The sequence below is a fragment of the Perissodus microlepis genome, chromosome 7 (genome assembly GCF_051167445.1).
Source record: "Perissodus microlepis isolate ML-2025 ecotype Zambia chromosome 7, ASM5116744v1, whole genome shotgun sequence".
NCBI lineage: Eukaryota > Metazoa > Chordata > Actinopteri > Cichliformes > Cichlidae > Perissodus > Perissodus microlepis.
In genome coordinates this window covers 574,975-590,396 of record NC_140467.1, presented here as the reverse complement: position 1 = coordinate 590,396, position 15,422 = coordinate 574,975, and the positions used below count along the sequence as shown (strand labels likewise).

Here is a 15,422-nt window from a genome sequence, read left to right as displayed (position 1 = left end):
CCAAAAATCCCATGATTAGGGAACAACGTCTTTCGCTCTAGTCTGTCGTCTCTGTCCAGGATGTGCGCGTTGGCGTCCTCAGAGGACTGCTCTCTATCCTTCAGGTGCAGGCCGACTGCTCCGTCCCCCACCCGGTCAGACAGAACCGAGGAAGCCTCTAGAATCGATTCACACACGAGGACCTCATCTAATAAACACTGTGTAACCTGTTCTGTGTTTCTTCTTCTCTCAGTGTTTGTGCAGGCCAACAAGCTCCAGCAACACATTTTTGCCGTCCACGGTCAGGAAGACAAGATCTACGACTGTTCCCAGTGTCCACAGAAGTTCTTTTTCCAGACAGAACTACAGGTAGGACACCCTCGTTCTGTCTCTGTGTTGACATTGACCTAATTTTCCCATCTGTGTACTGTTCCAGGTAAATTATTAGAATAGTGCAGACGTTGCTGCAGCACACTGTAGTGAATGAACTTTGTGCCCAGGAACTGTACAAGAAGGTGTAATCCGCAAATATCCTAAACAAGGCAAACGCTTTTCAGTGTTCCTCAACATCCACTAACTTCAGTATGTCCTGTCACATCTCCTCTTTCACAAGGTTCCTGTTTATCTCTGCGTTCTTCTGTCCCTCTTTTTCCATCTTTCCTCATGAGGTCTGGCAGGCTTCTGGCATGCTTCGTGTTATTAGGGTCCAGACGCACTGAGTGTGTGTGTGAAAGAGATGAGTGGATATAAGTCACCCCAGAGTGGGTCCTGGACCAGCTGTGGCCAGGTCTGTGATGATGTAAACCTTCCTGTCATCGTCCATCTCCTGAAGCCTTTGGCAGCTGAGAAGTCAAACATGGTTACTGTTAGCGGTGAAACATCGTGACGTCGACGGATCTGTATGTGAGACGTACACAGGATTTAATCCCACATAAAATACTAAATATTTACACAGTTTTAATTCGTTTTTGTTTGTGGGTCAGTGTGTCTCCATAAAACCTGCAGAAGCACCATCATCACACGTCTGCTTGGTGCTATTTCCTGTTTCTCTGTTTCATATATTACATCTTTATTGGCCGTCCCCTCAGAATGACACAGCTGACGTTTGATCGGTCAGAAAAGCAGTAATATATGTATTATGTTGATGTGCTGGCTTCATCGATAACTGAGAGAGTCAGCCACAGAAAAACAAAAAGAAAACATTTTGTAATCATGATTATTTGAGTTTGGGCAAGGCCCAGCTACCCTGCACACACATACACACACATACACACACACAAAATGGCAATGATATAAGGCCAGTGGTGGTGGGCATATGGCTGGCCAGTCCATTTAACAGCAGGGTGACTGCTGGACCCTGTCGGTTAATGTCCACACACAGGCACCGCTCACACCTCCCTCGTTCTCTGCACACACACACACACACACACACACGCACACACACGCACGCACACACGCACACACACACGCACACACACACACACGCACACTCTTATACCAGATGATTTCTCTCCTGCCGTCTGACCAGGTCACAGGATCGTCACAGTGATGAATTGACACGATTGTTGTTTGGTTGTGTGGAGGCGCCGCGGCAGACGCTTACATGCTAAACTCATGAACATGTTTGTGTTTAACATTTCCTGTTCATAATTCAATGGTGTTATGAGAAGAAGAAGAACGCGTTACAATGCTCGTTTTTAAAACGATTATTTTAGCCCGTTTTTAGTTCAGATCAGACTCGTTTCCGGTTTAATCTCACCTCATCATTTTGCCTCATATCGAGCTCCAACATGGATCATAGAAGGTGTCTGCTTCATCACCTTCGCTGAGCTTTTCCCAGCTCCTTCTCCTTCCTCCTCTTTGGCTGTTGCACTGGTGCTATATCCATCTTGTTACTCTTTGGTCCTGACCCAAGTGTGTGTGAGTATGTGTGTGTGTGAAAAGCCCGAGCCTGACCTGCCACAGCTCCACTGCCCCATGGGAGGTCTCTCTAAGTGGGCTAGACAGAAAGGCTGAGTGGGGGAGATGGAGAGCTACAACCATGGAGGTTAATGCCACTGCTAGCTGTGTGTGTGTGTGCGCGTGGAACTGAGAGAGTAAGTGGAATAGATGTAATTTGTGTGTATGCGTGCGTGTTTTAATGAGGTACGGATGGATGAAGAAGGCTGGTTGGCCGGCTAGCAAAGGCTTTGGCCTCTTTGAGCCCCTCCGAGGGGCCATATGATGTCACTCTCTGTTTGCGCACACGTGCACACACAGTTGCACCCCAAGGGTAATTGCAGCACGGACACGCCGCTGCATCATCCTCTCTCCCTTCTGACTGCACTCCTTCAGCCCCTCTCTCCGTCTCTCTCTTTGCATACAAAGTTCTGGCTTCCTCCATCGCTCACATCCTTCTGTCTCTGACACATACACACTCAAATCTTTTCGTTCTCCCTTCCCGTCTTCCTCCCTCGCTCTGACTCCCCGCCGCCGTCCCAGAAGAACCAGCCCCTATGCATATTTTAGCCCCTCTCCTCTCTTCCTCTCTTCTGTGCCTCTCCCCAGCGCCCCATAAATAGTGCAGACGTAAGCTGGTAAATAAGAGATGTTTTGGTGTGTCTGTGGGTGTGTAAATAAAAAATGCTGTGGCCCTGATCAGTGAGGTCCTTCTGGATCTCTCTCTGCCTTTACTCCCAGACTTCACAGACGACTTTCTCATTCTCTCAGTTTTCTTTCTTTCTTTTCCTGCTTTGCTCCTTTTTTTCTCACTAATTAGCATCACTGTATCTGTGTTAAAAGGCTGACTTACATTCGCTCCTCTAATAGATGTACATTCTTAAAAACTACCAAACGTAGCTTATACTGGGTTTTAGACTGCGTTATTTCCAGTATTTCATCTCCATCCAAATATGTACATTATGTACGGTAGTCGCATGAATCCTGAAGACTGTATTTCCCTCTTGTGGATGTTTCTAAACAGTCGTTCAGCTCTGTTTCAGCTCTGGCTCCCTCCCTCGTTCCCCGATAGTCATCTTGATCGTCACATTCGTCTTCAGCCTCCAGGGGGTGCTAGACTGCAGCGTCTGCCCTCCATGCTTCCTTCTCCCCCTCGTTTTGTTTAAATCACCCACTTTTCTCCCCTCATCTGTTTTGCAACATCATTTCCTTTAGCTCTAGTAAATATTTAAACACTGCTGGATGGGTGAATCGCTGGTCAGATGAATAGAAAGATGAATGGGGGGGGGGGGTCCTTTTGCTTGTGTGTTGGTTTCTATACACATATATACACATATATAGTGCAATGATATTATTGAGGACAGCAGCATGAAGACATCGGTGCAGCTCCTCATCAGGTGCTGCATGTTGGATCTACCTAGAAAGTAGAAAATATGTAAATCTATGCCCTCACAGCAAAACTAATGAAAAAAGCTCTGCTCCTGGTAGGTTAATGCAAAGCAAAGAATATCTTGGGAGACGTGTTCACTGCCTGCTGCTGGTATTAGAGCACAATGTGGAATGAGCTGTGTTTAGCAGTCTGTCTGTGAATAATGTTATCTTTGTGTTTGTGTGAATCCGAGAGCCTCACTGTCTCGCTCTGACTGAATTATGGAAAGGTGTGGATGTGGCTGAACTGGCAATAGGGCGTGTGTGTGTGTGTGTGTGTGTGTGTGTGTGTGTGTGTGTGTGTGTGTGTGTGTGTGTGTGTGTGTGTGTGTGTGTGTGAATTTGATCCGTAGATCCCTGTGGCGTTCCAGGGGAGCCTACTCAGCTGCCCCACTGCTCACTGGGAGACTCTGTGTTATTAGAATGGGGACCTGGGACACACACACACACGCACACACACAGTGATGTCCCTGAATCCCCAGACTTGTTGTTGTTCAGCAGGGAGAAGACACAGAAAGAAAAAGTGATTCAAAACCGAAGAGAGAGGTGGAGACACAGAGACACGGAGACACAGAGGCAGAGAGACAGAGACACGGAGACACAGAGACACGAAGACACAGAGACGGAGACACAGAGGCAGAGAGACAGAGACACGGAGACACACAGAGGCAGAGACACAGAGACAGAGACACAGAGGCAGAGAGACAGAGACACGGAGACACAGAGACACAGAGACAGAGACACGGAGACACAGAGACGGAGACACAGAGACGGAGACACAGAGACACAGAGGCGGAGACACAGAGGCAGAGACACAGAGGCAGAGAGACAGAGACACGGAGACACAGAGACGGAGACAGAGACACAGAGACGGAGACACAGAGGCAGAGACACGGAGACAGAGAGACAGAGACGGAGACACAGAGGCAGAGAGACAGAGACACGGAGACACACAGAGGCAGAGACACAGAGACAGAGACACGGAGACACAGAGGCAGAGAGACAGAGACACGAAGACACAGAGACGGAGACACAGAGACACAGAGGCAGAGACAGAGACACGGAGACACAGAGACGGAGACACAGAGACAGAGACACAGAGGCGGAGACACAGAGGCAGAGACACAGAGGCAGAGACACAGAGACAGAGGCAGAGAGACAGAGACACAGAGACGGAGACACAGAGACAGAGACACGGAGACACAGAGGCAGAGAGACGGAGACAGAGAGACAGAGACACGGAGACAGAGAGACAGAGACACGGAGACACAGAGGCAGAGAGACAGAGACACGGAGACACAGAGACGGAGACACAGAGACGGAGAGACAGAGACACGGAGGCAGAGAGACAGAGACACAGAGACGGAGACACAGAGACGGAGACACGGAGACACAGAGGCAGAGACGCGGAGACACAGAGACAGAGACACAGAGGCAGAGACACGGAGACACAGAGGCAGAGACAGAGAGGCAGAGACACAGAGGCACGGAGACACAGAGGCAGAGAGACAGAGACAGAGAGACACACAGAGACAGAGACACGGAGACAGAGAGACAGAGACACGGAGACACAGAGACGGAGACACAGAGACGGAGAGACAGAGACACGGAGGCAGAGAGACAGAGACACAGAGACGGAGACACAGAGACGGAGACACAGAGACGGAGACACGGAGACACAGAGGCAGAGACGCGGAGACACAGAGGCAGAGAGACGGAGACACAGAGGCAGAGACACAGAGGCAGAGACACAGAGGCACGGAGACACAGAGGCAGAGAGACAGAGACACAGAGACAGAGAGACACACAGAGACAGAGACACGGAGACAGAGACATAGAGACACAGACACGGAGACAGAGACACAGAGGCACGGAGACACAGAGGCAGAGAGACAGAGACACAGAGACAGAGAGACACACAGAGACAGAGACACGGAGACAGAGACATAGAGATACAGACACGGAGACACAGAGACAGAGAGACAGAGACATAGAGACACGGAGACAGAGAGACAGACACGGAGACAGAGACATAGAGACATAGAGACACAGACAGAGAGACAGAGACACGGAGACAGAGACATAGAGACACAGACACGGAGACAGAGACATAGAGACACGGAGACAGAGAGACACAGAGGCAGAGAGACACAGAGACAGAGAGGCAGAGACACAGAGACAGAGGCAGAGACAGAGAGACAGAGACACGGAGACAGAGACATAGAGACACAGACACGGAGACAGAGAGACACAGAGACAGAGAGACACAGAGGCAGAGAGACACAGAGACAGAGAGGCAGAGACACAGAGACAGAGAGGCAGAGACACAGAGACAAAGGCAGCTGATTACAGTAACACGTCTGCTGATACGACCTCAGCCATCACTGATGCTTAGAGCACTACAATATTCTGAATAAAAGGCGTTTCTATTATAGTAGTTTAAAGGTTGAAGCAGAAGCAGCTTAAATATGTCAACAGAAATATTTTAAAAGGAAAGTTGGAAAAATGTTCCGGTCACCGCCCCCCAGGAAAAAGTCAATCCAAATTGTGTCTGTGGCTGTTAACACTGTAGGAACTTTGTGCAGTCTTCATTGTTACACAAAGCACATTTTGTTCATGTTGCATTTACATAGAAAGAAGTCCATGAGGGGGTGAGGGTCCACCTGTACGCGTTCCCATTTATGCTTTCAGGAATGTAAAATCGTAAAACAGTCAAAGGCATCGGCAGCAGCAGTCACAGAGGCTGTGGTCACCACCACGAAGTCACTTTGATGTGGTGCGATAAACAAATGGATGCACATGAAGCGGAGCGACAAATACAACGGACACTATGTGAGCCAACGCCTGGAGGGGTCCTAACAGCTTGGACCGGGTTCCTGTCATTTGGTGTGTGTGTGTGTGTGTGTGTGTGTGTGTGTGACAGGTAAACGGCAGCAATGTGCCATAGAACAGAAGAGGCACTGTAGTGTTGTGCTGTAGCAGCTCTGCCAAAACACACTGTGGCAGATACAGGCACTCGCAAACACACTGCACCTCCATGCATGTGTTGGTCTCTGTAAGTCCGATTATCTGGGACATTATTACGTCAGCCGTCAGTGATAGTTTGACCAGAGTCTTCTCCTCTCGTTCACTCTTCACTGCTTTTACATGTAAACTGGCTCAGAAACATTTTCAGTACGTTTTGAATGCATCAGCTAATTGTAGCAGTTTGGAGTTGTTACAGAGTATCCCGGCTTTTTCACTTCTTTCATTCACAGAAGTTTCTTCAGCAGGCAGCAGCTGATGAGTCAAACATGTTCAGTTTACTGTCACACACCAGCAAATATTCACAACAGAGAAGCTGCGTCCTCGCATTTCATTTCCATGTGTCAGCTTTACAGATGTGGTTCATTTTTAGACTAAAAGCCACAGCTGGAGTAACTTTAAATACAGTGCACAGAAAGAAAGCCCATAGTAAATATGAAGCTCGTGGGTTGGAGCACATTTTATTGGTTAAATTGGGAGATTCAGCCTGTTAGATGTTCATTACTTAAGTCGTTAAAATGAAGCATAAAAACTATTGTTTGGTTGGTTTGTTCTCCACACACGTTTTCTCTCTCTCTGCTCCTCAACACTCAAATAAATGTGACTTTCTTGATTATCTGATATTTATTATAAACAGCTTCTGTTCAGTCGTCTTCATCTGCAGCTTTGCATTCACTTATATCCCCATTTCTTCATCTATGGCTTCAACCCTTTCCTCTCACCTTTCATCCATTATTTTACGTTAATCTTTGGTCATTTTCTCTTCCTGCTCCTTCAGAGTGCACGATTATCCACCGGCCCCTCAGGGCTTCATGGGGTTTGGGCGTGTGCGGTAATACGACCAGCATGCTCTGCTGAATTGCGAGCGCATGTATCGGCTGAATCGTGTGCGTGCATTTATTTAACCTCTCCCTTTCCATTTATTTGCTTGTCTGTTGACATTTTGTGTGCGTGCGTGTTAGTGAGGATATTTCTGTGTTTTGTTAAGCAGTGGTCATCTGGCACTAAACTTTGCCGTGTGTGAGCGCTGCATTCCTCAGCGCTGAGAGCGCGCTGTGTGCGTGAGGACGAGAGCGATGGTTCACTTGTCTCCGTAATGGTGTGACTCGGATGTGTTGTGCAGTGCTCGGGAATGATCGGTTATTTCTGCTGGAGGTGAGGTCACTTCCTACTTTGTGTAACAGCTTCCAGCAGGGAGGCGCCACCTTTGCTGCGAATCTGGTGGAGAGTCAATCGTGTTTGTCTTTGACGTTGTGTTTGTGCGTGCCCTTCATGCTGTGAGTGTATTTTGGGTTTCGCGTACCGGTCCAAGCCTGGCTGCATGGGCCAGGAGCAACAGGAGAGGGGACGTCCCCGTGGGAGGAAGAAAGGGAGGGAGCCCTCCAAACAGGACACGGTCAGAGGAGTCACCCTGGGTGTGGTGACAGTGTAGTGGGGGGGGCGGCGGTCATCGTGACTTGGAAAGACACGGCAGTAAAGGAGGTCTTTCTGATCATTTGACAATCGTGTGTTCTTTACAATAGGAGGAAGAGCTATAGAGAGATAAGACAGGGATGGAAAAGCAGAAGGAGAGCAGGGAATACATGTCGGCGGGACGTTAAGGGCAGGGGGTGCGTTTATTTTTGATCTGCTCCCGAGGCAGCATCCTGTCCTGGACAGGTGGGGCTAAAGACGAGCCAGGGAGCAGAGGAAGAGGACTAAGACAGCCCATCTGCTCGTCGCAGACACACAGACGTGGATGCTGTTGGAAGAGTGTCAGCTCGGAGCTATAAATACACTGAACCCGAAGAAGAGCACAAGACGACTGAGGTGATTTTTCATTTGGTGTTAAAAACAGCAACAGAGATGGGGCACACACACACACACACACACACACACGCATACACACACACGCATACACGCATACACACACACGCATACATGCATACACACATACACACACGCATACACGCATACACACACACACACATACACACACACGCATACACACACACGCATACATGCATACACACATACACACATGCACACACGCACACACGCACAGTATGTGGACTGCTTCCACTTACCCCCGCACACACACACTCAGCTGTGGAGGCAGCACACACAGACACACACACAGACACACGGCATTGTTCCAACAGCAGTGCTTCCTCTTCCTGTGACTATTACACACTTGGCACCTGCTTTTCAAAGTGCACCTGTTACATCATCACAGAACAGCAAAGTGTGCGACCGTACCTGGAAGTTTGCCCTCTGACTGATTCAGCCGCAGAAACGGTGCAGCTGCACTGGCTTCTCTTCCTCCACTGTTTTCTCTGCATGAGGCCGACCGGGCTTAACAACCATCACGCGCCTGTGCATACTCGTACATATTAGAGACGGCGGTGGCGCTCCCCCCCCCTCTATAACTCAACACAAAGGCACCCCCCCATTTTTGTGTGTGCGTAATGGTGTAGGCAGCAGATAGGATTAGATTTTCTCTTATCTCTATCTGTTCCCCATGAGGCTGTGTGTTCTTGTGTGTATATTCTAGTTTTCTGTTCTGCTTGTTTTTGTTTTTTCCTTGGAGTGTGTGTGTGTGTGTGTGTGTGTGTGTGTGTACATGCATGTGGCCTTAGCCGTGAGTGCAAGTCTATGAATCTGTTCCTGTTTGTGTGTGTCAGCGTGGGTAATGCGACAGGGCCATATTTCCCCCGGGCCCGTGGCTCTGCAGGCTTTAGCCTCGCTCTCTCTAAGCAGTTTGACAGTCCTGTGTATCGACTGGGCCAGTCTGGATTCTTGCTACGTCTCCAATGTCCTCGGTTAAAAGATCAAATAAAATTCTGAATTCACATTTTAAATCAAACCTTTCAGGAAATTTGCAGTAAAATACACCAAAATGTAAAAAACCAGCTTAAAAACTTTTACATAACGACAGACTTTTGCTTTTATTTACGCCGTCCTTGTTGTTTCCTCAGTTTAAAACACTTTTTTTTATCATAATTAAAATATTATAAATTACTGTGACTACAAATGTCGGTTCAGCTGTTTCACTTTAAAACGTTCCTAATATTTAGGGGACAAACTCTCTTCACTTTGCTGAAAAGCTTTTATTCTGAAAATAACACAGGTGGAGTTTCTTTGTAAATTCTTAAATAAACTTCAAACATCCTCATTCTCTCCACTCGCACCTTCTTCTGTCACCCTCTTTCTGTGGAATATTTCAATTACTCTGCTGTAGAGCAGATCTCACACTGTGACACACACACACACACACACACTGATTGATTACAGGGCTGCATAATCGATAGCAAGCCCCTGACTACTGTGTAAATGAAGAGGAGTTGTCGGGGAGTGTGTCGTACGAAGCGTGTCAGACTGTCATCCGTCCCTTCATTTCCTTCCTCCCTGATGCCTCCCTCTCTTTTCTTTCCTCCTTTCCTTGCTCCTCTCCTTTGGTCTATTTCCAGCAGTCCTTTGCAGCGCCGTGAGGCCCTCTGGGGAGCGACCGCAGCCTCCCTCCCTCTGTTCCTCCCTCCTCGTCCTCTGTCCTTCCTTTTCATCCGTTTCTCCATCTACAAATCAATACAGCAGCAGTTGGACCCAAAGAACCTGAGGGAAAACACTCTCTCTTTTCCTCTTTAGTTCCATTCTGCTTTCCTTGTTCCTAGTTTTGATCCTCCTACAACCGGATCATATTTACTTTTCTTCCTCGTCTCCACTCCCCTTTTTAATGTCTCATATACGGCCTCATATATGAGACAAAAACCAGATATGCACGGTCCTTTTGGAAATGAACAAGTGAACACTGGACACATGAGCAGTGGACAAATCCTCCTCTGTCATGTAAAGAGGAGTTAGCCTGACCTCTTCTGGTGGGAAGAGGAAATGCAGCCAGTTTGGCAGAGAGGCAGAGGACGAGCGAGGCCGACAGAGTGAGCCGCAGTAGTTGGGCGGAGAGAGAGAGAGAGAGAGAGAGAGAGAGAGAGAGAGGAGGGTTTCTCTATCATAATGGGGTCAGTGGCTCCCAGTGAGCTCTCCCTCCTCACTAGAGAGTCCTTCACACACACACACACACACACACACACACACACACACACTTACACTTGTTTTTCACTGTCCCGTTGGTTATATTCCTCATATGCTCATCCATTTCTGTGAAACCCTGCATGTGGTACTGTGTGTGTGTGTGTGTGTGTGTGTGTGTGGGTGTGGAAGGCTCTCCAGTGTAGGGCATTAATACCCTTTGCTTTGCTCTGGACAGGGTAGCCTGGCCTCTAAAGCCGAGTGACAGAGACTCTTAAACGCACATACACAGTCGTACAGCACACACATAGCCTCTGTCTCCCTCTCTCTCTCTCACACACACAAACACACACACACACACAAACACACACACACACCAAAGGGCTCAACAAAACATGCGCAGCAAGATAAGGGCCATAGAATGACAAATAAGTATTTATCAACCCCAAAGCACGTATAATCCTTCACATTTCTGTCCCCGTCCACATCCTCGCCTCGCTGTTCCCTTCACCCCCCCATCCCCTCCTCTTTTTTGTCCTTTTTTTCTCTCCATAGTGGGGCCTATCTGTGAGACACAACGATTAATCTCAGAAAGCTGCTTTTAGTGGTGGCGAAGGGTGGGGGTGGGGGCGTTGATTGGGAAGATCTCACTGGGAATTGTATGTGTGTGTGTGTGTGTGTGTGTGTGTGTGTGTGTGTGTGTGAGAAAATTTCACAGGGAGAAAGCGGTAACATCCAGGGAAAATGAGGAGGAGGAAAAAATCCTAGTGGAATTTTCTCTGATACACGCACTCATTTCCAAAAAGATCTTTCCAGTCATCTCCCCACACACACACACACACACACACACAGACACACACACACACACACACACACACAGACACACACACACACACACACACACACACTCCCCAGCTCTAGATGTTATGCTAAATTCCAAAACTGGCAAATCCAGATTATCAGGGGTTCAGGTTGTATCTGATATGGAACAGAGGACGGCCTCTGTATGTGTGTGTTCATGTTCACGAGAACACAAAGCATGTTTCTGTGTGTGTTTAACATCCCCAGTGAGAGTTGTGCGCGCTCCAGCTTACCTGTACGTGTGCATCTAGTTTTCCGTTAAGATAAACTGCCGTACATCCACCGTCGTGCTGCTCAGCCTCAGTCCATCGTCTCCATCGTCTCGGTTTTTACCTCGAGGTCACGTCTTCGGTCTCTCTTTGAGCTGGTGTGAATTTTCATTTTGAAAAAAAGTGTATTTTTCTTTTTGCATTGTGATGATGTATTGATGTGAATGTGTCTCCGAGTCATGGCGACACTTTCTGTAACATAGGAATCTCAATATGAAAAGCCACGAGGGTTTCAAGGCCCTGACTAACAAACCGAGGCGCTCCAAACACTACACGGTCTTGAGTTGGTCCTATGGACTTTCTATTCCATCTGCAAAAATGTCGGATCTGTTGTTGGCAGAGCCGCGTGTTGAGCTTGGTGTTTAAATTGCTTTCAAACTGCCATTTTTCTTTTCCCTCGGTTGTTTTCCCGTTAGCACACGTGAGGCTCTGCGCTGCACCGACCGGTACGTCGCAGAGTCGTTTCTCTCCCGTTCTCGTCTTTCGTCAACCTACGTACGGAGGAGCGAGGAGGCCTCGCTGTCTGTGCTGTGGGAGGCGGCTGTGTTTCTGCTCTATTATTGGGTGGGGGGGCAAGTGGAAAGCACTCCGCTCATGTAGCCCATTATTTCTCTCATCATGTGTTCTCACTTTTTCTCCCTATCTCTCCCTCTCGCCCTCTCCCTGCAGAACCACACACTGAGTCAGCACGCGCAGTGAGACCGAGGCGCGGCAGGATCTCGCAGCTCAGCCGGGGCCCCCGACCCAGAGCCGGCGGGGGACCCCCATCTCCACATCACAGCCAATCAAAGTGTCATTTGCTACTCACATGTAAAACTCTAACGATCGCGCCACTGGGCGCGGCTATTAGGAGCAGCGGGGGAAAGGAATATTAATGGGATATGCTATTAAATAAAGAAAGGAAAAAGTGGGTGAGGAAAGCAGTGAGCGCTAGCTGAAGGAAAGAGAACCAAGGTATTGTACGTGCAGTATTTTTTATTGTCCCGCCAAAACCCCCACCAGCTTCTTCGTCCGCCCCGTCTCCCCCCTCCCACCAATCACTCCCCAGGTCATGCAATTTATTTTATTTTTTAATGACTAGAAAAGGAAAAAAGCAAGAAAACAGCCTTTGTTTTGGGATTTTTTTGTTTTGTTTTTTCATAGACTGTAGACTTTCTCGTCCCCTCGGTCGCTTATTGTATTCGACTTCATAGGTGCCGTTTTCTTTGATTTTTCCTTTTCCATATGCGCTTCTTTGCTTTTGTTTTCATTTTTGTACCTTTCATTTCTTGCAGTAAGTAGGTACTTGTGCTGTGTTGTGATTGTTTGCCAGTCGTAATATTCCTGAACCGCTACCTAAAACGATCCTTTTTATGATTATTGTTATATATATTTTTCCTTTTTGTAATTACTATGAAAACAAAAAGACATGAAAACAAAAATAAAGTGCAGAAAACCATACAGATGTTTCTTTTTTTGGATTGGGTTTTCCAGTCTCTATGGGGCCTATAATGGTTATTGTAAAAAAATAAATATCATCGATTTCAATGCGTCTGGTCAACGACTGCTTTTTGAATGTGAATTAACCAGATTGCAATAATCTAGTACAGAAAAAAGATGAAAGGAATAAATAAATGACAAATAAAGAATTGCTGTGTGATGTGATTTATGAGTTTGCTTGGGTGCCGTATTTGCTGATATTGCGACACAGAGTGACCAAGAACTGCGCTGGAAACGATGCAGCCATTCGGCTCGGCGCACAAAGACAAGCGACTACGGCATAATCTGAATCTGAACCAAAAGAATGTGACGGCCTTTATCATTATGCTCAGGCACAAGGTGATAGCTGGACTGATCACACCTGGCAACAATCCTCTGTGAATAGATCTGTTTGAAAAAAGGCACAGTGGACCATCTGTGTCGAGTTTCATCTAAGGTCACGCACACAAGAACGAGGTTTATGATAACCACACTTATCAACAGCAGCAGTGCGCATTTTAAGATAATTAGCCTGACACGGTTGAGAATCATACACGTCTCACTGGTGATGACCAGGTACAGATATTGTGGTTTGGTGTGCGTGACTCGAGCATGCAGTGTGTGTCTCGAGCATGCAGTGCGTGACTCGAGCATGCAGTGTGTGACTCGAGCATGCAGTGTGTGTCTCGAGCATGCAGTCGTGTCTCGAGCATGCAGTGCGTGACTCGAGCATGCAGGCGTGTCTCGAGCATGCAGTGCGTGTCTCGAGCATGCAGTGCGTGTCTCGAGCATGCAGTGTGTGTGGGCTGAAAGAATGGGACAACGAGGCCGAAGGCTCCGTTCAAAAAGGGCCGTGGAGCCGTTTACTCTGCACCTCGTACCGGCTGCACTGACAGTTTAACACATCTGCTTTCATCAAGCTTTTCCTCTGCTGACCCACAGTGACTTTTTACAATGGAATTGATGTGTGTTGAAATCATGTAGCACTGTGCAAAAGTCTTGAGTTGCCCCTCATTTCTTTATATTTGTACTGAAACATGGGGAAGCACACATGTAAATATACTCTGTGTTTGGGATCATTGTTGTGCTAAAATATTTAGTCAGATTCTTTCCACATGGTGTTGCATGATGGATCAAAATCTGGCTGCACTTTTCTGCATTGATCATTCAAACAACTTCCCCAGCATCAGCCCCAAACCACGCCCGATCCTCCACTGACACCCACAGTTATAGTTCTCTGATGATCCCCTCCCTCCAATATTTTGAACACAGATGAATTACTCCATTAGATCTGTAGCCACCGAGTTTCAGCCTGGCTCTTGTGTAATTTGGCACACCTCAGCCTTTGTGTGCTCCTTCCTTATGGATGGCTTCTTCACAGCCACCCTCCCACTGAGACCATTTCTGATGAAGAGGAGATGGATCGGCTGAAGGGCCAGATGCGTCTCTCTGAATCCACGTCAGGTCTTTGCTGAATTTTCTCTCATGACTTTCAGATATTGTTCACCTGGTGCAAATATTCTCTTAGACATGCCACTTCTTCTTTTTCCTCCAACTGTCCAGGTCGTTCATATTTTTTGAAGGGCAAACTTTGTTTCCTTCTTAGAATAACTGCACTTGAAGCCAGCATTAAAAATGTCTCCAGAAATAATCCAATGGGTGACAGGCAAGGGCGTAGATTTGGCATGGACGGAAGGGACACGTCCCCACCAATAATCTGATCTCTTCGAGTAAAGAAAAACAAACCCGATAGCGTCAGCGTCTCATTCACCCAGCGGTGCAGAAAGAGTTAAATTACGTCCTCTACTGGAGTCCTACGCCATGTGACAAATATGGCCAATGTGATTGGCTGAGCCTTTCAGGGAGCTCTGTTTAGTTTCAGCAGCGGCAAACCTGCGCTGCGAGGAGGAGAGGAGGACGGCAGCAAAGAGGAAGAACCTGGATATAAGAAAGTGTTTTTCAAAGAAACCTGTAAGTCACTTAAAGCCAAGTTCACTCATATAATGTGTCCGTCACAATAACGTTACAGGCTATGCTAGGCTTTGGCCCACATCAGTCTAAAACTGTATGTAACCATGAATAACGTGTTTGGGAAACTAACTGCACAGCAGGCAGCACTATTAGTTCTCTCAGTCTCAGAGCAGCATTTCTAATTTTGATTGAAACTGTCAGAAAACGGCAGCCTCGAGGAGCCAGGATATTAGTTTACAGAGGCTGTTAAAATTATATGTCTAACGTTAAAATGTTGGTGACACAATAATTTCATCCTGATGGCACTGACATATTCATAGGGTTCATTTTTGAGACAATATATCATGAGGTAGTCTTGATTTTGCAAATATCCCACCTTGTAGTGCAGTTTGCACAAATTGTTTTAAAAATGCACTCAGCCTACAAACATTACTGACGAGTCAAGATCTGCACAAACTGACAGACATACTGAAGCAGCTGCACATTTTA

General features: G+C 47.3%; 1 protein-coding gene across 3 annotated transcripts in view; it reads left to right on the top strand.

Annotated features, from left to right (window-relative positions):
- znf423 (zinc finger protein 423) overlaps nucleotides 1–13,031 on the top strand; it is a 136,533-nt gene extending 123,502 nt beyond the window's left edge. For all 3 annotated transcript variants that reach the window (XM_084932663.1, XM_084932662.1, XM_084932661.1), the window contains 2 exons: nucleotides 233–348; nucleotides 12,174–13,031. In XM_084932663.1, coding sequence (XP_084788789.1) covers nucleotides 233–348; nucleotides 12,174–12,203 — 146 coding nt within the window. In that variant the 3' untranslated portion in view covers nucleotides 12,204–13,031. The remainder of the gene's footprint in view (nucleotides 1–232; nucleotides 349–12,173) is intronic.
- The last annotated feature ends 2,391 nt before the right edge of the window (nucleotides 13,032–15,422 follow it).